Genomic DNA, 22386 nt, shown 5'->3' on the forward strand with positions numbered 1-22386 from the left:
ATTAGCATTCATGAATTCTATAACAGCCAATTTGTTCCTGTTTCCAAACCCTTGAAGTGCCTATTTTATAATTTCTTGGAGATGTAACCATAGGAACTAAGTGGTTGCTAACATAAACCTTTATAATTAATGAGGGTAAGTTTTCACCTTTTTGAATCATTTTAAAATGTACACAGAACTCACGTAATGTACCTTAAGGACTACAGTTTTCTTCAAAGTTAAAAAGTTGTCTTACAGCTTTCCATTCCCTAGGGTTCATTTATTCAAGAAGCATTTATAGGGTACTTGCTTTGTACCAGGTACTATGTTAGCTACCTTGATGGATAAAATAGGAATAAAACACTGTCACTACCATTGAGGTGCTTAAAGTATAAGAGGAGAGTTAGGACATTTACCCAGATTAGTGTGTTATCAGCCAGAATGTCTAACGTATCATAAGGAATAAACCAAGTTGTTTCCTTGTAAAAGTAATTTTTTGCACAACCTCCTTTTAGCCTACCACATCTTACTCCATAAAAGGCTATGAAAACTGCAAATAAAACACCTTTGATCTATAGTCCTGGTGATATATGTAAGTCTATAAAATGGATTAAGGCTTTGATCCAGAAAACTTATCATTTCTCCCTTCCATTTGCAAACACTTTAAGAAGAGAATTCCAATCTTCCTATCTCCCTTTCTCTCCTCCACAAACCCAAACTATCCCCCCCTCTTGAAATATCTATATCTATCTATCTCCATGCCTCAAGGGAGGAGTATGGTATAGACTTATATATTGAATAGAAATAAAAAGGCAAGTAGAAGAGGTAGAGAAAGAAGGGGAATAAATCTAGTATCTTTTCAGAGTCAGGGAACTGAATGATATCCATTAGAAGAACCTGAGAATCCTTTCTCATTAACCACTGTTATTATTTGAAAGACATGACTCAATCATTTCCATGATTTAACGGAGTCAATCACAGCAACAGTTTGGTTGTCAATATGATATTAATTACATTAATGCTTGTCCATATAAAGGACTAGTTATCCAAAACACTGATTCAATCATTCTGCTGTATTTCTGCCTTATAAGCACAGTTTTGATGCTTCTCTAAATCTCTAAATCTTGGAAGTGAACTGCAGAAGGCAAAATCAATACATTGGCATAATAGACTTTGTTAATTCCTCCATGGTGTTGGCAAGGCACAGTTCATTCACATCATGGATCTTATCTTTTCTGTAATTGAATGCATATATTTTGAATCACTTTTTGCCTTGACTTTCATTATAACATAAGAGATATACTCCTTAAAAAAGATAAAATGAAACCAAATAAAACACAAGGGTCACAAAAGAGAATAAAGAACCACATACTATATGATTTGAAACTATACGTTTAAGGAGAAAATGTTAATTGTCTGACAAATTGCTGATACTATTAAACTACGGGACTTAGGGATTGGTTAAGTTCTGTCTTCAGCTCAGGTCATAATCTCAGGGTCCTGGGATCAAGCCCTGAGTCAGGCTCCCTGCTCAGCAGGGAGTCTGCTTCTCCTCTTCCCTCCCATCCCCCCCACCTCCACCCCCCACTCCTGAACCCACGTGCTTGCTTCTCTCTCTCTCTCTCCCAAATAAATAAGATCTTTTTTTTTAAATACACAAAACGTGGCACTTAGATTTATTCATCATAAACAAAAAACTTTAGAATTCCTAGAAGTATTAAAACATAAACCTGCCAGTTTCATGAAATTCACGTTTTAGTGAATTTAGTGAATTTTGTTTTTAGTGAAAAAAAAAACAAAACAAAACAAACAACAACAACCCTACCCAGTTCCTATCAACAAACTTCTTTCCCAAGTTCTGAGCGTCAGTGCATGTGGATTTGGGAGTCATGTTTCCTACCACTTTGTGGATGCTGCTAGCTTATTTCTAAATATAAACACTGGACAGAACAGAGAATAGGGAGCATGAAAGAAGCAAGGGGCCAGCAGAATCAGCAATCTATAAATAAAAACAAAAGGACAACTCTTGTAACGTTTAAGTATCAAATGGGTAATGGCAGGAGGTGAGGGAGGGGTGCTGGGGATTTAAAAAGACTTATAATAAAGGGAAAATCAATTTTATAAAATATCGGCACCATACACAATATATTTTATCGAACTCTAAGAGATGTTTTGAAGTTCTGATTTTTCTTTGTTAAAGTTCCACTTAACAGGATACCTTTTTCCTTCTGAAATGCTTTTCTCATTTGCTAAATGCTATAGCCCTTTAGCCTTCTTCTCTGCAGGATTTATTTCCTGAATCAAAGGAGGAGGATGCCTGAATATCCTTTAGTAGTTGCTCCTTCTCCCAAGACTGCATTCCTCTCTGCCATTGACTTCAATATCTGTTCAGGGTCCGGTAATGTTGCCCCTTCTGTTGATTTAATTAACACAGAGGCTCAGTGAACTCTTCTTTAAAGGAGTTTGACCTAATCTTCAGCTGAGACATACGATTCTCTTACAAGGCAGCACCAGTCTGTGCTCTACAGTACCTGTGCAGAAGTAAGATTAGCATCCTTGAAGAAGCTATGGAACTTTTGAATGTTTCTTTTTAGGTGAAACTTCAGAGAGCAGGTGAACCCAATATGCACAGAAGGCTTTCATGTCATCCTCTAAAATGAGCTGGAAAACATTTCCCTAAAGTTTGAGAATTCATCTAAGTTTACCGTTTCGTCATACAGGGGAGCACCCTGAATGACAGGGTACAGGGCTCAACAACTGGCTAAGGTCCGACATGGACTTCAGAATGACTAATGCTCAAAGAAAACCAAAACACTGGGCTTCCTCTGCCTCCTTCCTTCTCCATCTGGAGCTTGCAGTGGCTTACTTTCCCAGATCATTCTACACACAAACCCCAGATAGAAGTTGCAATTGGGCCTTAAGTGTGGTTTCTTGTAGCAAAGGGCTTATATTCATAGTTGAGCCACTTTTGTTCTTAGCTTGAGCACACCCTCCCTAGATAGCCTTAAAAAAAAGAAAGCACTAAGAAAATATTCAGGTGAATGGTCTTGAGAAGAAAGGAGGGACGTATGGGCTGAGAGGAAGGTCAACAAATTCTGAGCCTTAGTCAAATACCTTATTAACGATTAAGAATAAATTGATTTTAATAACCTCAAACTGTTCTGCTAGGTCTTTTTCTTAAATAGATTCTTATATTAGAGCATTTTTAGGCTGGAAGAATTGCTAGAACTGGTACAAAGTTTCTGAGTAACACATGCCAAGTTTGGCCCATTTTATTTTTTAAAGATTTTATGTAGGGGATCCCTGGGTGGCGCAGCGGTTTAGCGCCTGCCTTTGGCCCAGGGCGCGATCCTGGAGACCCGGGATCGAATCCCACGTCGGGCTCCCGGTGCATGGAGCCTGCTTCTCCCTCTGTCTGTGTCTCTGCCTCTCTCTCTTTCTCTCTCTGTGTGTGTGTGACTATCATAAAAAAAAAAAAGATTTTATGTATTCATTCATGAGAGACAGAGAGAGAGAGAGAGGCAGAAGCAGGCCCCATGCAGGGAGCCCGATGTGGGACTCGATCCCTGGTCTCCAGGATCACACCCTGGGCTGAAGGCGGTGCTAAACCGCTGGGCCACCAGGGCTGCCCCGTTTTGCCTACAGTTAGTAAAGAAAATGCCACAGTTAATGAATCAATATTGATACGTTATTAATTAAAGCTTATACTTTATGCAGCTCTCCTTAGTTTTTTTACCTATTGTTCTTTTTCTCTTGCAAGTTCCATCAGGATGCCACATTACATTTAGTTGTCCTGTCCATTTCGGCTCTCTCAGCTGTGGCAGTGGCTTGGGCTTTCCTTGTTTTTGAAGACCTTGACACTCTGAGAGAGTACTGGTCATATGTTTTGTAAAATGTCCCTCAATTGGTGCTTTTCTGGTGTTTTCCTCATGATTAGACTGATGTTAAGGGTTTCATGGTGGAGGATCACAGATAAACCACTCTCATCACTTCTTACCAAGGGTACAGGCTCTCCACATGTTTTATCACTGATACTATTAACCTGGATCACCTGTTTGATGTAGTTTTGTCAGGTTTCTCCAAAGTAAATTCACCATTCCCCCACTCTCTTCCGTACTCAGCTCTTTGAAAGGAAGTCACTATGCACAACCTCCACTATGCTCCATCTCCTTGAAAGCAGACTATCTACATAAATCTTCCACAAGGGAGGTTTGTCTAACTCTCCCCCCTCCATTTGTTTCTTTATTCAATCATTTATTTATATTAGTATGAATTCACAGATATTTATTTTTCTAAGTTGTGTTATAATCCAATACAACCTTATTTTCTTGCACAAATTGTTTTAGAGTTGGTCATTGGGAGCTCTGTCACTTGGCTTCTCTGTCCTTTTGACATATCCCCATTATTGTGATTTTGGTTTGGTTTGGTTTGGTTTGAGGGCTACCTTAGTTTCTGGTGCTAGAGGATGCTCTGGCACTAAAAAACCAGACATTTTCTGCCCCGGTCATTTCTCTGAGAATTCTTGGTTCCTTTTATTGGAGAATGGTATTAGAAACAAAGATTTGTGGTCTAGGCATCTTCATTGCTACTGCAGTGTCATTTGCTGCTGGCCCTCTCAGCTGAGAGAGCAAGGAAAGTTATTTGTGTATACTAATCTATGTAAATACACATATCTAGAAATAGTTCTACATGAGTTTGTCTTTACCTATATTAAGGCAAGTAAGAGTTTTTACTGATGTCTCCAACTCTAATCCATTACTACGTGGATCCTGCTAGACCCCTTCCCTTGCTTACCTATAACCTCACAACTCCAACGTCAAGAAACCTGGCTCTTGTACAGCCTGGGTGGCTCAGCAGTTTAGTGCCACCTTCAGCCCAGGGCCTGATCCTGGAGATCTGGGATCGCTCTGTGCATGGGGCCCGCTTCTGCCTCTCTCTCTGCCTCTCTCTCTCTCTCTCTCTCTCTCTCTGCGTGTGTGTGTCTCATGAATAAAGAAATAAATTCTTTAAAAAAAAGAAACCTGGCTCTTACCAACTGCCATCTACTTAGTTAATTGTTCATTTCCAGGATATAGGCATAGTGGTTTCAAAACTGTTAGTGTCACCTCCATGGGGAATACCTTTATCAAGTAGAGTACAGTGCTTCCGTACAGTTCCTTTTGACTTAATTCTTACAGTTTATTTATTTTCAAAGTTATTTAGGTCAACATATTATTCTCCTCAATGAGGTCACTTCATACCTTTTTGATATGGTTAAAATCTTATGTTACATTCTTAATTCATTTCAAGATCCCCTAACTTCCTAATTGACTTAAACATTTTTGTGCATTAAGGTTGATTCTTTGTGCTGTCAAGTTTTATGGGACCTGACAAATGCATTATGTCATGTATCCACCATTGCAGTATCATATGAAATAGTTTCAGTGCCCTAAAAAAAATCCCTTCTGTTTCACCTGCTTATTACCCTCCCCCAAACCACCAGTAATCACTGGTATATTTACTATCTCTATAGTTTGGCCTTTCCCAAAATGTCATATAAATGGAATTATGTAGTATATAGCATTTTTAGACTGCTTGCTATCATTTAAGAATATCTGTTTAAGATTCATCTATGGCTTAAGAGGGTTTTGGAGAGATTTTTAAAAAAGATATTATTTATTTATTCATGAGAGACACAGAGAGAGAGAGGCAGAGACACAGGCAGAGGAAGAAGCAGGCTCCATACAGGGAGCCTGACGTGGGACTCAACCTCGAGACTCCAGGATCACGCCCTGGGCCAAAGGCACCAAACCGCTGAGCCACCAAGGGATCCCCAGATTGTTGTTTTTTGTTTGTTTGTTTTTAGTAAATGTATACCACATTATGGATGTACCCTAGTTTGTTTATCCATTAACCTATTGAAGGATCTTGGTTGCTTCTTTTTTTTTTGGTGACTATTAATAAAGCTACTGTAAACATTTGTGTACAGGTGTTGTTTGGGCACAAGTTTTTAACTCATTTGAGTAAATATCTTGGAGTATAATTGCTGGATGGCATGGTAAGACTGTGTTCAGCTTTATAAGGAAATTCCAGACTGCCTTCAAAAGTGGCTGTACCATTTTGCATTCCCCACCAGCAGTGAATGAATGAGTCCTGGTTGCCCTGCATCATTGCCAACAACCCTGCATTGTCAGGTTTTGGGTTTGGTTTTGGTTTGCCATTCTAATACATGTGTGCAATGTCTCTCTGAACTTACCTCACTGAGCAAATTGTTTTTTATCCCTTCCTTGCAAGAAATCAAACTATGTTGCTGATTGGAATGCATGCTTGAAAGGAGAAAAATAAAATCTATTCGAAAATTATTTGACAATTTTCCTGTAAATGATACAATAGCACAATATATGAATATATAAGATTATTATTCAACCATGAGAAGGTGGGAAATTCTGCTATTACTACAACATGGGTGAACCTGGAGGACATCATGCTAACTGAAGTTAGTCAGACAGAGAAAGGCAAATTCCACATGATCTCACTTATATGTGGAATCTAAAACCAACAATCAAATAAACCTAGAGAAACAGAAAGGAGAATGATGGTTACCAAGAACTGAGGGATAGGGAAAATGGGGAGATGTTGGTCAAAGGGTACAAACCTCCGGTTATAATCTGAATAAATTCTGGGGAGCTATTGTACAGCATGACTAGGGTTGATGAGCTGTATCGTACACTTGAAGGTTTCTAGGAGTATAAATCCTAAAGGTTCTCAACACACGCATACACAAACTAAATATATATACTAATGGGTGTGTTAACTACCATTCTGTGGTGATCATTTTGTGACCTATATGTAGGTCAAATCATCATGTTGTATACCCAAGATTTACAGAATGTTATATGCTGATTCTATCTCAACAAAGCTGGGGGAGAAGGGTGCAAAGTATGGTTTTATTTAGCCTCACCAATTGTTTGCTTATCCAAAGAGAATGTATTTCTCTATTTCTTCAGTCTTAAGTATTTGGGTAGAAATTTGCTTCTTAATCAGTGTTTCAAATGTTCACTCACTTATAAGCTAGTAATAATGTAACCAAATAAAGGTTTTCTGGAATTATATTTTCCTTTTAAAAAGCACTGGCTTTCCCATTAAAGATGTGGACAAATTCTATAGCTTTTCATTATATGTCAAGTTCCTTAAATATCTCTATTTTAAAACCAATGAGTTAAAATTACAGGCATCAGGCATAATAAAAAAGTGATTTTTAAAAGCACCTGTTAGACTTCCAAAATTTCTTACAATAAGCATGTAGCATAGAGCATAAAATATAAAAAAGAGTGGCCAGGGAATCAGGGACCATAATTTTAGTCCTGGCTCTGAGACCCTGTGTGACCTTGCTTTTACTTTTTTTTTTTTTTTTTTTTTTTTATTTATGATAGTCACAGAGAGAGAGAGAGGCAGAGACACAGGCAGAGGGAGAAGCAGGTTCCATGCACCGGGAGCCCGACGTGGGATTCGATCCCGGGTCTCCAGGATCGCGCCCTAGGCCGAAGGCAGGCGCCAAACCGCTGCGCCACCTAGGGATCCCCCTGTGTGACCTTGGACAAGTTATGTAATCTCTGGGTGATAGATTTCTTGATCTGTAAATTTATGGGTTGAACTAAGTGTTTTTTTAATCATCACTCTCAACTTAAAAATTGTGTGTTTTAAATGCAAAAACAAAAATTATATGATACATAAGAAAGGAAACTACAGCATTAGTTTTTCATTTTTAACTTCTACAACTGTACATTTTTAAAAAGTCAAATCTGAATAGATTTTTCCTAATAAGAAAATTCTATTAGATTTTTATTAGTAATCATAGTCTTACTCAGTTACCAATATTTTTATGCCCTTTGTCAGAGTATTGACTTACAGCCATTTCAGATTAAAGTTAACAGCCATTTAATTTCCAAAGTTCAGAAAGATGGGAAGTTCCAAAAAGCATAAAGTTGTCTTATATTAGCACTAGTTTCTTACATTATTCAATAACCTTTGGAAAATCCACTTGGTTTTAAAATTGAATGCTATACTTTCAGAGATACAAACATGGCTCACCGTGAATTCCCCAAAGTTTAAAGGTTCTGTAACAGTTTTCCCTCACAAGTCTTTTAGCTTAGTAATAAAGAGATCAGGCTTTGGAGACAGACAAACCCAGGTACACATCCATGCCTTACCAATTTTAAACTTTATGTTCTCAAATAAATTACATCTCTAAGATCAGTTTTGTCATCTGTAAAAGAAGAATATTACCATTTCCTTATTTAAGTTGTGAGACTCAAATATCATTATGAATGTGAAATTCCTGATAAAGTAAGCATTCAAAATATGGCAAATACCATTCCAGTTAGCAACAGCAGCAGTGGCGACTCAAGGAAGAACATGCCTTAGCAGATATGTCAATTTAATTTTGTTTTTTTTCTAAGGAGGCTCCACATTCAATGTGGGGCTCAAACTCCCGACTGTGAGATTAAGAGTTTCACACTCTACCGACTGAGCTAACCAGGCCCCCCAGGTATGTCAATTTAATCCAAGAAGTTTTAACCTTCTTTACTGACACACACTATATATTACAGAATGGTATTCCAGCAGTACCTATAGGCCACTGTGATCCTGTCTTTTGTGGGGTTGTGGTATCTAAGGCGGCCCTGTTATTCTACTGTTTCCATTCATCACAGTTCAGAAGAGGACAATAAGTGGCCACTTGGGAGCCATCTTTAAATCCCATACCATGAAATAACAAAAACAATGAAAACAAGCTGACACAGGAATGGGCACGAGCAAGCCATCGAAGGTCTGGATACAGAATTTGATTATACAAATGGAGAAACCAGAGGATGGATGAAGCGACATATTTTCTCCCAGTGATCCAGGTAAAAAAACAGGAATGGTACTCCATTCTAAACCCAGTCCACCAATTATGCTTTCTGCAATCTCTACAGCATAAGTCATTTTGCTTTGTGTTTGAAAGACAGATGGTCTTTGGTGTTCAGTGACACTTTATGAAATCATATTTAGAACGTGGATGAAAACTGAATTGGAATCCAGAGAGTACTTCCAGGCTTTGTTGTTTTGTTTTCCACTTAGTTGAAAGCATATTCATTGAGCATGTGGATAAGGTCTCTCAGATGGTGATAGCTGAGAAATTAGAAGGGACATGTCAGTGATGAGAAGTTCTGGATGTACTTATGGTACAAAGACTATATCGAATATTTCATAGAATATAGGATATCAGAGTCAGAAATAGTCTTAGCAACTAATCCAACCTTCCAATTTACAATAAGGAAACTAACCTTTGGTGAGTTTAACTACCTCACTCAAGATTATATTTGGGTCAGAGACAAAAAATCTCAAATTAACTCAGAGAATACAACATACATATTTTTTGTTATGAATAAAATAGGAGAAATGTCTGAGAAAAAATATCTCAGTCTCATCTTTCCAAGAACTAATATATAAGAAGAGAAAATATTGTACAGAGGAGTAAAAAATTAATAATCAGTTTCACTTGAAGCAATTCTAGAAATATAACCTGATTTATGTGACATTTAAATATTGGACCCATGTTTTCAATATATTTCACATAAATTCACTTGAAATCCTTTAGTTAATAATTTTTATTCATTTATATATTTAAAATCAAGTATGACTTCTAAGTGAATATGAAAGAGCTTTGTAAACTATAAAGTATGATATAAAAGTGGGTTATTAATAACAGTAACATTTTGCAAATTGCATTTTTTTCCTATTTTTCAATCCACATTATATTGTTACAACTATTTTTGCAGTAATCTGCATTAAGTAAATAGAATGGTTTGTAAGTCATGAAATCTATTACTCAAAACTCCATCTAAGTGTTAGTATGTTTAGACACTAATTATATTTTTATAATCAATTTTTTAACTTATTCTATATTTTACCCCATATGTAATGATATTGATGTACCCTATCCATTGGCCTAGTTTATACTTTCTTTCCTTTATTATTACTCCAAAACAGGAAGGCAACATTATGCAAGCATCTGGGTCCCAATGCATCTCTGGAAATCTTTCTTAAATTTGTATATTCTCAACACCATTTTCTAAGAACCAGGGATTCACTCAGATTTATACAGAGATCAGGGATCAGTGTAACTGGAATTGAAATCCCTTATAACTTATCCCCTCTTTCAGCATTTTTATCCTTCTTTGAAGCAAAAATAACCATCTGAAAATCACTGAGAGGCATGGTTTACATCTAGCATTTCCATTTGCCTCACACTAAAACTTCATTGTGCAGAGAAAATGTAACTTATTTATTTTATTTACAACCAATCTGGCCTTTTTCTTGATTCCCCACCCTCTCATTGGTGGGGGTTAAAATTAATGTCCAATTCAGTTTAAACCTTAGTCTGATCTAAAATTAAACAGTCACTTTAGAAAATGTTCAGATTCTCTCAGTGAACAGCTTAGTTTCTAGGGCAGCTTCCCTTCCTCCCTGCTTCTCTCCTGGCTGAACTGTAGTTTTAGGGGGAAGAGGGATATGGCTTATGTAGTGTCACGGCAGAGGGAATGTGGGGACCCTCACATGTCAGGTCCTTGACCTCTGTTCTCTATGCTGATATCCATTGCCCACCTGGCTGCACATTGCTGTGTGCACTCAGAGTCAAAAATATGACTAATGTAACTGATGATCCCCATCTCTCTTTTGCTTTATTCAGAGCTGGTACCATTCCTGATAAAGTCAAAGTCACCTTGAGGGACATGGGTGGCTCAGTCGGTTAACCATCTGCCTTCAGCTCAGGTCATGATCCTGGGGTCCTGGATTCAAACTCTGCATTGGGCTCCCTGCTCAGCGGGGAGCCTGCTTCTCCCTCTGCTTGCTGCTCCTTTTCCTTATGCTCTCTGTCAAATGGATAAATAAAATCTTTTTTTAAAAAAAGTCAAAGTTGGGACGCCTTGGTGGCTCAGTAGTTGACTGTCTGCCTTTGGCTCAGGTAGTGATCCAGGGATCCTGGGGTCGAGTCCCACATCAGGTTCCCTGCAGGGAGCCTGCTTCTCTCTCTGCCTATGTCTCTGCCTCTCTTTCTGTGTCTCTCATGAGTAAACAAAGAAAATCTTTTTTAAAAAAGTCAAAGTCACCTCAATTTGTGCTAGCTGTTTACTCCTCATTCTCTGATGTGGGAGAGCTTGGTTCTTGTCTCACAGAGTCAAAGAATGAATCTCACAGGCAAAGGGGAGTAAAGTGATAGAAGTTTATTAAGCAAGGATACAGAGAAACCTCTCAAAAGTGAGAGGGGTCCCAACGGGTTGCCACTGAAGGTTTTTTGGCTAGTCATTTTTTAAAAGATTTTTTTCATATATTTATCCATGAGAGACACAGAGAAAGAGGCAGAGACATAGGCAGAGGGAGAATCAGGCTCCCTGCAGGGAACCTGATGTGAGACTCAATCCCAGGACACCCAGATCACACCCTCTGCCAAAGGCAGAGGCTCAACCACTAAGCCACCCAGGTCCCTTTGGCTGGTTTTTTACTTAGAAACTGACTAGGGAGTTTATGGCCTTGAGATTCTTGTTCCATCTTGGGTGAATGACGTACTGCTTTCTGAGTCTAATGAGTCTCTGTGATTACATTGTAGCCATCAAAGAAAGATATTCCCTAATATTTGGAGCCAGGTAGCCGGATCTACTTCCTTATCTCTGTTTTTGTTGCATCTCAGTGCCCTTGGGATTTATGGGAGCCTGACTCTGGGGCCCCCCCTTTATCTCTGCCTAGCCCTGTCTGTCCCTTACTCATTCCTCCCCCTGGAATAGTAACCTTAACTGCTGTTAGGGAGTGGGACGATGACTGCTCTGGCTTCTTGAGGCTGGAAAAGGACAGTGTGAGGGGTCGGCAGTCAGGGTATTCTCAGAGGTAGGTCAAGAGGTCCATGGTATGGCTCCCAAGAGATGTTGGAAGGCATGAGGAGACACAGGCTCCAACAAACACAGAAAGAAAGTCAAAATCCAACAATTAGTTCCATCAGTATAATGGCATCTCTGAAATATTGACCCCAGTTTCCAGGCCAATCAAACAATCCTGGAGAGACTCTGATTTTGTCCAGTTGAGCTCGAATGTCACTTATTAGTTGTGAGATCTTATAATAATTGTTAGTTATATTAAAACAGCACATGTGTGGAAACTCTTTAAAACCTAAGTGATGTTGAAGTGGTAAGTAATCAATAGTTGCCCGATTTTCTAGAAATCCTGCCCTAACTTCACTTAGTTCTTGATTTAGAGCATCTAAGACTTGGGATGTATTGTTTAAGGTTCTGTTGAGCAAACAGTTTTATCTCATGATGTAAGACCTTTCCTAGTGCTGGGAGAGCCACGAGGGAGAGGGCTAAGGCTGCTGTTTCCCCATCTGATATGAGAACCACATTATCATTGCAATTGGAGGGTAAATGAGGCAGTTGTTGTTGATAACGGGTTGCTGGTGGTGAGAAGAACAATAATCCTAGTTTGCCTACAGTATATAACCCCGAGAATCATTTAGGAATGATATAATGGGCCATACTGGCACAAAGTAAGGCCCATCCTCTTGGTAGGTATAAGTCTCTAGTTGGCAACAGGAGTTGTAAGGTAAAGCTGCACTGGGTAGTAGGCTTATTGCAGGCTATGCATATGCAATTGACTGGGACTATATGTTTTAGACGGGGCCTGTACTGTAGAGAAGCTTGAAGCTGAGCAAGATTGTTGAGTCGTTAAATTTCTGCCTGGGTGGCCCCCACACCCACTAGGCTATAGAAAAGCAAACTTTGTGGGGAGTTACTGTTAGCAACACAAAACTGAGATTGCCTCATGACATTGAGAGCCATATGTATCTAAAACTTGGATGCAGTCAATAGTCTCATGGGGTTTGGGTTTATAGTGACCTCAGTGGGAAAGGAATTTTGTAATCAATATCGTGAGATCCTTTTTGTATTTTTACACAGGTGTATTTCCTGCATCTATTAAGTACTCGTAACCAGTTGTATGGTATAATTTTTATTTTGTTTGTGGAATTGATCTGTTAAGTTGGTGAAACTGGAAGTGTCGGCTGTTTTCTGTTCATAAATAACAGTATTTTCCTTTTTCTACATTATGGGGCCAACAGGCAAAGAACAGTTGAACCAGAATTGGAAGTTAAGGGTCCTCCCACAGTTATATTAATGACCTGGGATGTTAAAATAGAACATTCCGTCATAGCGCTTATATGTATATTATTGCATAATAAAAGTAACCCCAAAACCATGGCTTAGATTTACTTGCCTTGTTTTTTGACTAGTAAACGAAAGTCTTCTATAGGCTCACAGGAATAGGTTGGAGGATTACTTGCAGGACTATCGAGGTCTGATGTCCACTTCTTTTTTTTTTTTTAATGTTTAACAATCTTTAAATCAAATGTGAAAGTTCAGTACAAGCCATTTGTAGGGCTTGGGAGTTGATCTTTTAAAAACAAGAATGGAGGAGCGCAACAGAATGATCTTTCCACTTTTCTTCAGAAACTTTCAAGGAAAAGATAGATCATAGGGCCATAAAGATCCATTTAGTCATACCCACTTTCTCCCCTATCAATAGTCTTTCACCTATTCCATAATCTTAATACACATTCCTGAAGGAAGATTTACAGTTCAGCTTGCTTACATAACCATTTAAAAAGACTTAGCACCAGCTTGATTCCTATAATGCCAAACAAATCAAATAATGAAACTACTTCAATATGAATTTCTTCTTTTTATTTTTATTTTTTTAAAGATTTTATTTATTTATTCATGAGAGACACAGAGAGAGGCAGAGACACAGGCAGAGGGAGAAACAGGCTCCGTGCAGGAAGCCTGACGCAGGACTAGATCCCGGGTCTCCAGGATCACACCCTGGGCTGAAGGGGGCGCTAAACCAGGGAGCCACCTGGGCTGCCTTCATTTCTTCTTTTTAAAACAAGAGGGTACTTATATGTAGAAAGCAATACTTAGCCTACAGATACATTTCCCAGAAATGGCATGTGCCATTCAAAGGCCTAGACATGCTCATGCTTTCAAAGTGCATAGCCTAATATGTATAGAAGCATGAATGGCAAAGTTGAAGATCCATATTATAACTATATTTTCTATTTATTCGAAGCACAGTAAAAAAAAATGGTACACTTTGGAAATTCAGTGGCACAGGGTACACTGCCATCACTTGAGGGACATTATACAAGTAAAAAAAAAAAGGAAATAAAGAAAAAAATTCTCCTGTTTGAAACACTGCATTACATAATTTTACCTGCCCAAACAGACCATTTACAAATATTAGGTCAATAAACTGCTAACATCCATAAAAAGGTAGCTTTTTCTTACTAAAATGCAAGAATTTAAAAGATTGGTATCTAAACAAGAAAAGACAAAAAGAAACTGGAATGAAAACCTAGATATCACATCTAAAATTGGGGCTTTTTGTTTGGGCCTTTATACTCTTCTCTCCCTCTACCATATCCTGCTGGAGTCCCAGGCCCCATTCCTCTAGGACCCTGTCCACCTACAGGTTCCACACCTCCCTGCCCAAAGTGCTCAGTAGGCATGTCGCTTCCCATCATGGAACCGCTCATGGTTGCTGGTGGGACTCCAGGATTAGCTTCATAACCTATGCCACCACCACCACCTTGAGGTGGAAATTTTTGGCCTCCTGAACCATAGGGATCTCCCATGTTCATTGTTCTTCCACCACCCATTCTCATGTCTCTTTCTCTTGGATCCATGTAGCCCATCCGGCTATAACTTTCCTCTCTTTGGCGTCTCATTTGTTCTTCCATCTCACGCTGCCGAATCATCATCTCTTCTTCCCTTCTACGCCGTTCTTCTTCTTGCTTTAGTTGCATTTCTTTGCGTTTCTGCATTTCTTGATTGTGAAGTTCTTCCATGCGTCTTAATTCTTCCTGGCACCTCATCAGATTTTGACGCAAAAGATTTGCCCGATGCTCATGATAGGCATCTTCCATTTCATTTTCCAATTTGTCTTTCGCATCTTTCATGATTTTTTCAACTTGTTCCCTTTGCTGTTTTTCCATTTCATCCAGGGACTTCCATCGCTGAGAATATTCATACTCAAGTGTGCCATACTGGGCAAAACGAGGAGGCATTTCTCTCTCATTTTGGTACATTGGATTCCTCTGTGCAAGTTTTTCAGGAAGGCCATCTTCATCATCTAATTGTTCAAGTGGTTCCACAATGACTGGACGAGGCATTGTTGTCAGTAAAAAAACACCTTTGCCGCATCTTTCAAATGCTTTTCTTGCCGCTGGTTTAGAAGCAAATTCAACAATGCCTTTCCCTGTAGATCTCCCACGATCATCCACAATTACAACAGCCCTCTCAATAGGACCAAACTGGCTAAAGGCTTCTTCCAAGAGTTCATTGGAAACATAAGGTGAAAGATTTCGCACGGACAGGGCAGCAGGATGTGTGGCAAAGCGAACCCGAAGCTGCCTACCCCTCATGGGTGTATCATCGAGTTCAGCTTTGGCAATTTCAGCCAGTGCCCTAGATTCAAGTTTAATAAGCCCGAATCCTTTGCCTTTGTTGATAAAAACTTCTCCTGGTTCTCCGTATTTAGCAAAGAGTCTTTTGAGTTCATCCTCTGTGATATCAGCAGGCAGATTCCCAACAAACAACCGACAGCGCTGAGTGTAAGTTTTCTCTCCAGGCCTCCTCAGGAGGGACAGGCTGGCTTTGAACCCCTCCGAGTGCACCTCCTCCTCGCTGCGGCCGCGGGGCGGGGGCCCCTGCCGGTGCTGCTGGCCGTAGGGCGGGTGGCGCTGCCCCCCTCCGCGGGGCTTCCCGCGCCCGCCACCCCGGTGCCACGGCGTGGGGAGGCCGCCGGGAGTCCTTAGGCCCGGGCCGCCTGGCATTGTGCCGCCTTTCGGGCCTCCGGGGCCTGGGCCCTGTTTAGGTCCGGGGCCCGGGCCCCCTGCAGGTGGAGGCGGCGGGTCCCCGGCCTGGGGCGGGGTGGTGGGGACCCCGCCGCACGGCGGCGCGGGCTGGGGCGCCCCTGGGGGCGCCGAGGTGACGGCGGGCAGCGGCGGCGGCCGCGGGGTGGGTCCGGGGCCCGCAGGGGCCCCCGACGTCGGAGGAGTGGCGGGCCGTGCCGAGCCGGAGGCCGGCGGAGCGCTGCCCTCTCCCGGAGCCGGCCAGGGTCCCTGAGCACCGACGGGCTTGGACGGGGCCTGTGGCGGCGGCGGCGGCTGGTACGGAGGTGGTGGCGGGATCGGGGGCTTGGGGCCGCCCTGGCCCGGGCCGGGCCCCATGGGTCCCCGGCTCTGATTGAGGCCCATGCGGGGCGGCGGGGAGCGGAAGTCGTGGAGGCCACCGCGGCCGCGGCCTCCTCCGCGCCGGTGGAAGCCCCCGCCGCCCCGGCTCCGGAACGGGTCCCGAGACATGAGTGTGATCAAGGGGCAGTCGAGGCAGAAGCAGAGAAGTCGCTCGGGGAAGTAGAGGCCACCTTGCTTCGCACAAGATGGCGGATGACACCGGCCTGATGTCCACTTCTTAATACAGGAATGGTGAAGCCAGGATCCAAGACCTGAAACTTTGACAGCAGTTGGAGTAGAGAGAATGACAACATATGGTCCCTCCTAACACTAGATCCCCCGGTTGATATTTGGAGATCCTTTTTCCCCGCGGCTGTTTATTGGATCTAGCCTGAACAGCATTATAATTACGAGGTATCACTACAAGTAGGAGAAAACTTGTCTCAAGAGATAAGGGCATCCCCCAGTAAACCATCCAATCTCATCATAAAGTGAGATCATCCACTATTTACACAAGCCCATAGGTAACCTCATGCAGTGGGGTATGCTCTGGCTCTAAAGGAGCGATTTTGTCATCCCAGCCATACTGAACTGATCAAAGTGCGAGGTGAGTTATATAATTGCTGGGGAATGAATCCCATTTTTTTTAGTTGTTTAAATAATCATTATACCCATGGGGTCCTGTTATTATCCCATAGAAAAAAAAGTATAGAGTATCTTGTACATGAGCAATTGTATAGAAATACAAAAACTATTTCTCTGAAGTTTACCTCAAGTAGTCTAGCTTAGGCAAACAGCATTCATTTAAAAACCATCAGAGCTATAATTTACCATCTGCAAGGATGTGTTATTGAAACATAGTTTCCCTCTATAATAACTCTCATTTTTTTTAAAATCAGAGGTAGCCAAATCAGGACTGACCTGTCTGTAAAACGAGTCCACTTTTAACAAACTTGGCCTGATTATTTACATACACTCAGCAAGAATAATGATTGATCATATAGATCTTTTAGAATCTGCTTTGCTGGAACATTTTTATAAGGAATCTCTAGGTTGAGCTTTTAGTAGCCTCACCAGGCCAGAAGCCAAGCCAAGTACTTGCCATCAGACATACCGGTAGATGTGGGTGGATTCCTCTTCACAAGGTCCCCAAAGTATCCTGACGTTCCTGCACCTGCCAGGAAGTGACATTCTTTACTTACCTGGTGAGGCTGCTGGGAACTCTGGAAGCAAGGTATCAGGCCACCATTTCCAAGGGGCTTTGTGACTCCATGTTTCATTAAGTCAAACTTAGTTTCTTAAAGCTGTTTGGTCATATCTGAGTCTATGCATGTCTCTCAAATAAGACATTCCAGTCAAACCCTTGGTAAAAGAACCAGTATTTTCAGTGGTGTCCTGTTTAAAAGAGCAGATTCTTATTGAACTTATGCAAATGACTATGAAAGAAAGAATACTTACTGAGACCTGTTGAATTTCAGAGGGTTCAATTAGAGAGAAAAGTCACTGCTTTATTTTATATACAAATGAATACTTTATCGCATTTCTGTAAGTCATAGATATCTTAGGTTTTCTTAACCTGGGAGAGCAAACATCAGAGAACCAGTAGTGTTTCAAACAAGAGTCACAAAACTATAATTATCCTTTTGGTTTACTTAGTGCCATGTTACTATTTTTCTTTAATTTGAATGCAACTTTGTTAGTTCTGGAAATTCTTACCCATTTCAGTTTTGATCTTAAAAACCTCAAAACCTTGTATTTGTCCTAAAGATCCTTTATATGAACCTCCTTGGAGATGAAACTCATTTTCCGAGAGAATGAGAACAACTATAAATGATAAAGCCTTAGAAATGGACATGGTTAATAATCAGATATGAGTTCATTATGATGCAATTGAGATGGAAACTCAGTTATTTCTGTGACACATAACATTTCAGCGATCAAAATATCAAGTGATGACCTTATATTAAAACTTTAGGAATTACATATCATCTCTAGAATAGTTACAGCATTTACCCAAATGTAACCTAAGGCTTATCATTTGCTCAACAGTAATTTCAGAGTAACTTAATATGCCAAATAAAAGGCCTAATGAGTCAAAAAGTCTCCATTTACAATTTAAATCTTGGGAAGTTTGTTAAAACCTTAGAAAGTTTTAAAGCACATTCCTAAATACGATTAGGGATGTTAAATGCCTGATAAAGGCAAAACATAGAAACTAGTTTTTCTGGGCTGGCAAAGAGAAAACAACTGTTTACATTTTCTTATCAAGAGAAGGCCAACAATTCAAGAAAACTTGTCTTTTCAAACAGAGAGAAAGCAGACTTTTAATCTTATAGCTGTGTATTTTTAAAAACCCTTCATTTTAATCTTAGTCTATCGTCACCACATCTAAAATACCTTTCCAAAGATTTCCCTTCACAAACCTTCAACAACTTTCTTTTACATGCTGATTTTGTTCCAAGCCACTTTTTTTTTCAAACAACCAGTCTCATTTAGGACCAAATTACCTTCTTTTACCTTTAAGAAAAATGCATTTCCATTTATTATATCTTTTTTATATATTTCCACCCTTTCTACATACAGAGTTGTTTCCCTTATTCTCCATCAGTCTTAATTACATTAGCAGGATTTAGTCTTCAGGGAAAACTAAGTAGTAACCAATTGTGAACTATTATATCAAAACTCTTTATAAGACAAATTTATGAATTTATTAAGCATGAAGTATGTTTACCAACAGACTCAAATATCCTTAGTTTCTCTGCAATAAGAAGTTAAAAGCACAAACCTATATCCAATAATAAATGCTTTAGGACTTTATCCTATTTGAAAAAGACTTAGCTATCCAGTGAATTCAATCTCAATTACCATTCAAGCTGAACTTTAAAGTTTTCCATTGCCAAAACCTTTGAAGCTATCTTAACAATTACCTATGAAAACTTTGAGACAGACAAGATAAACCATCATTTTAAGTCATCTTTTTGCTAACAAATTACAACAGAGCTAACCGGAGCTTATTTGACCTCTAGCAAACCTTGATAGAATAAAAGCTTTATATTTAATGCTGATAACTTTAAATATATGTCTATCATATCAAATGAACAAACTTAAATTAATTTACATACTGAATCTATTTCCCCTGGGTCCACTTTTAAAATTCAGTGTGTTCCCCATTTGTCAATTGTTACCTGAGACACTGGTGGGGGAAATCTGAAGTGAGCAGTGTATGCAAGTGGCACCCAAAGTGGTGCAGAAACAGAAGCAGGGGGAGGGGAGACAGAAAAGGTGAAGTGCAACCAGAAAAAGGGTTCCCAGTTCTAAAGCTCATCCACTTGGACAAATGAGCAAATGCCATGTTCTTCCACCAATGAGTGGAATTAGGCAGTCCACGTCAGGCAGGAGAAGATGAGGAACTTCCACCAAACAAAGAGAGTTTCGGCAGCTGCTTGGGAATATTCCTTAACGTCCCCATCCTGAACTAGACTAACCACAATTGGCTCCAATGATACCCATTAACCTAGGAAATAAATGAGGGAGAAGCCCCCACATCTATTAGGAGGAGGGGCAGTGAGAGGGTCATCATCCCCTTCGCTAGGGAGGGCCTGTGTTTCCTCCGATTGATCCCATGGAGGCCATACAGTGTTACAGGAGCTCAGACCTTCCCTAAATTTTGCAATCCAAATAGTTTCCAGTGGGTTAAAAGACACCTCAAGGCAGAGGCTTTGGGAACTGAAGAAGAGACCGTGCCTTACCGTGAAGGTCATTTTACCTTGCCTTGAAGAACCCACTGTTTTTAACCCATGGAAAATGCTAGACAAGTTTTACAAGGGGGGAATTACTCAATTTTGCAGTACCCAATCCAGAGGGGTCCCTGCAGAGGATGGTTTTCTTCCCTTCCCACAATCCTGGTAGGAGTCAGTTACCCCATACCTGTTATAGGGAGGTGACTGTGCAGGTGCCCCTACATATTAGCTCTCCCCTGTGAACCAAGGTGCCCCCTGGTTCACCTACCCAAAGTGAAAGAGTGGCTTAACATCTTGGGTTGAGGAGGGATCAGGCTGGCGGGAGCAGTTGCCACTCCTACCCATCCCTGACCTGATCCTCCTTGTCTCATCTGGATTTGCCCCAAAAAGTCTGGCCTAATCATACAGTTTAGCAAGGTTAATAGTTTAAACTGTGATATTCTTTTTATTTTATTTTTTTAAAGATTTATTTATTTATTTATTCATGATAGAGAGAGAGAGAGAGAGGGAGAGAGGCAGAGACACGGGCAGAGGGAGAAGCAGGCTCCTTGCAGGGAGCCTGACATGGGACTCGATCCCGGGACCCCAGGATCATGCCCTGGGCCAAAGGCAGGCGCCAAACTGCTGAGCCACCCAGGGATCCCCTGATATTCTTTTTAGAAGGCAAAGAATGCAAGCGAAATACTTAGGGTGTCTCAGTGGGAAGCATGTGCTGCTTGTGGGTGAGGCTTCCCCAGGATGTGACCCCCAGGGCCGGTCTCCATCCTTTTACATGTCTCAAAGACCCCAAGGCCACCGAATAGTAACCCAAGGGCAGGTTCAGAGCACTGGATTGCCAGTCCTATGTGCGCCCTCTGGATGAACCTTAGACTAGCAGGGAATCCTAGAAATGACCTCATTCTTCAGAGCTCTCCTGCCAGAGCCCTTAGCCCTTGGCCCTGTGAATTCGCTTGCATTCCTAGCCCCCTGGTGCCTGAGCACTCAGGCTAATTATAAGCCAATTTGAATTAAGTTTCCTCGCCTTACCCTTGGTGGTTATTCTGTTCCTACACCTGAGGTCCCATTTGCAAGCATGGCCCCACTATAGGGAAAGTCCCTGAGGCTGGAAAAGCAGAAAAAAAAAGCCAGAGAATGGCAAGAGGAACTGGATAGAGTTAGGCCAGCATTCCTTTTTTTTCTTTCTTTCTTTTTTAAGATTTTATTTATTTATTCATGAGAGAGAGAGAGAGAGGCAGAGACACAGGCAGAGGGAGAAGCAAGCTCCATGCAGGAAGCCCGATGTGGGACTCGATCCTGGGTCTCCAGGATCACGCCCTGGGCTGAAGCTGTGCTAAACCGCTGAGCCACCTGGCTGCCCCCAACATTCCTTTCTTTTGGGGAAGGGGGATGGACCAATCCTCTCTCCAGAAGCCTGTCACCTGAGTCTTAAGACTGGAGGCCATGCTATTCACCTTTAACTGGCTGACAGGTGCCCAGTTTTGCTGTTTGTTAAAAGAAGGGGTTATTTAAGGGAGTTAAATCTCCCAGGAAAGAAAAAGAAGAGTCCTCATTTACTCACCCTTTGATGGCAGTGATCCTGGGTTTAGGCACCAAAATGTTGTAGGAGAGCTTGGTTCTTGTCTCACGGAGTTGAAGAATGAATCTCTCAGACAAAGGAGAGTGAGCAAAGCGATAGAAGTTCATTAAGCAAAGATACAGAGAAAGCTCTCAGGAGGAAGAGGGGGTCCCTACAGGGTTGCCGCTGAAGGTTTTTGTGGCTGGCCTTTTATAGAGAACCTGACCAGAGAGTTTATGGCCTTGAGATTCTTGTGCCGTCTTGAGTGAATGACATGTCATTTTGGGTCTGGTGAGTCTCTGTGATTACATTGTAGCCATCAAAGGAAGATACTCCTTAACATTTGGGGTCAGGTGACCAGATCTACTTCCTTATCTCTGGGTTTGTTGCATCTTGGTGTCCTTGGCATTTATGGGAGCCTGACTCTGGGGCCTCCCTCTTATCTCTCACTGCCTAGCCCTGTCTGTCCCTTACTCCTCTCCATGTCCTCCACTGAGCCAACTAGCCCAGTGGTCCAGACCCAACCCGTTCTACTGGGACACGTTTTCCTGCTTTGGAGGGTCCACAGGCAGTGCCATTGACACTTAATCTAATATCTAAACCAATCAAACATAAGGTAACTCAGTAAAGCCAAATGCCAGGCGTTCAGTTTGCACAGCTAACTGATAAGGCATTAGTACCTCCCGTTAATGTAGGAACAGCCTGAGAAGATACTTCTCTCCAGAGTTGGAAGTGGGGAATAGGAGGAAGAATGCCGTCTGTCCTCAGGGTTACACTCACTATTCTAATATACTACTTGAGACTCACAGTGTGAT

At 41.1% G+C, this 22386-nt stretch overlaps 1 protein-coding gene across 4 annotated transcripts; it reads right to left on the minus strand.

Annotated features, from left to right (window-relative positions):
* Window positions 1–7821: 7821 nt before the first annotated feature.
* LOC144307513 (splicing factor, proline- and glutamine-rich-like) lies at window positions 7822–22127 on the minus strand. 4 transcript variants are annotated; one of them, XR_013374361.1, is made up of 4 exons: window positions 21575–22127; window positions 17391–17450; window positions 10724–10874; window positions 7822–9129 (listed from the first exon to the last, which is right to left on the minus strand). XR_013374361.1 is itself a non-coding variant. In XM_077887330.1 (3 exons), exon 3 carries the CDS (start codon window positions 16403–16405, stop codon window positions 14411–14413), a length of 1995 nt encoding a protein of 664 aa, XP_077743456.1. In that variant the 5' UTR covers window positions 16406–16554; window positions 17391–17450; window positions 21575–21830; the 3' UTR covers window positions 13319–14410. The 4 variants fall into 4 exon arrangements, 3 of the variants coding, with proteins under 3 accessions (XP_077743456.1, XP_077743455.1, XP_077743454.1); XM_077887330.1 differs by lacking the exons at window positions 7822–9129; window positions 10724–10874 and adding an exon at window positions 13319–16554 and having other exon boundaries at window positions 21575–21830; XM_077887329.1 differs by lacking the exons at window positions 7822–9129; window positions 10724–10874; window positions 21575–22127 and adding an exon at window positions 13319–16548 and having other exon boundaries at window positions 17391–18884.
* Between the last annotated feature and the right edge of the window lie 259 nt (window positions 22128–22386).

Source organism: Canis aureus, chromosome X, assembly GCF_053574225.1.
Source record: "Canis aureus isolate CA01 chromosome X, VMU_Caureus_v.1.0, whole genome shotgun sequence".
NCBI lineage: Eukaryota > Metazoa > Chordata > Mammalia > Carnivora > Canidae > Canis > Canis aureus.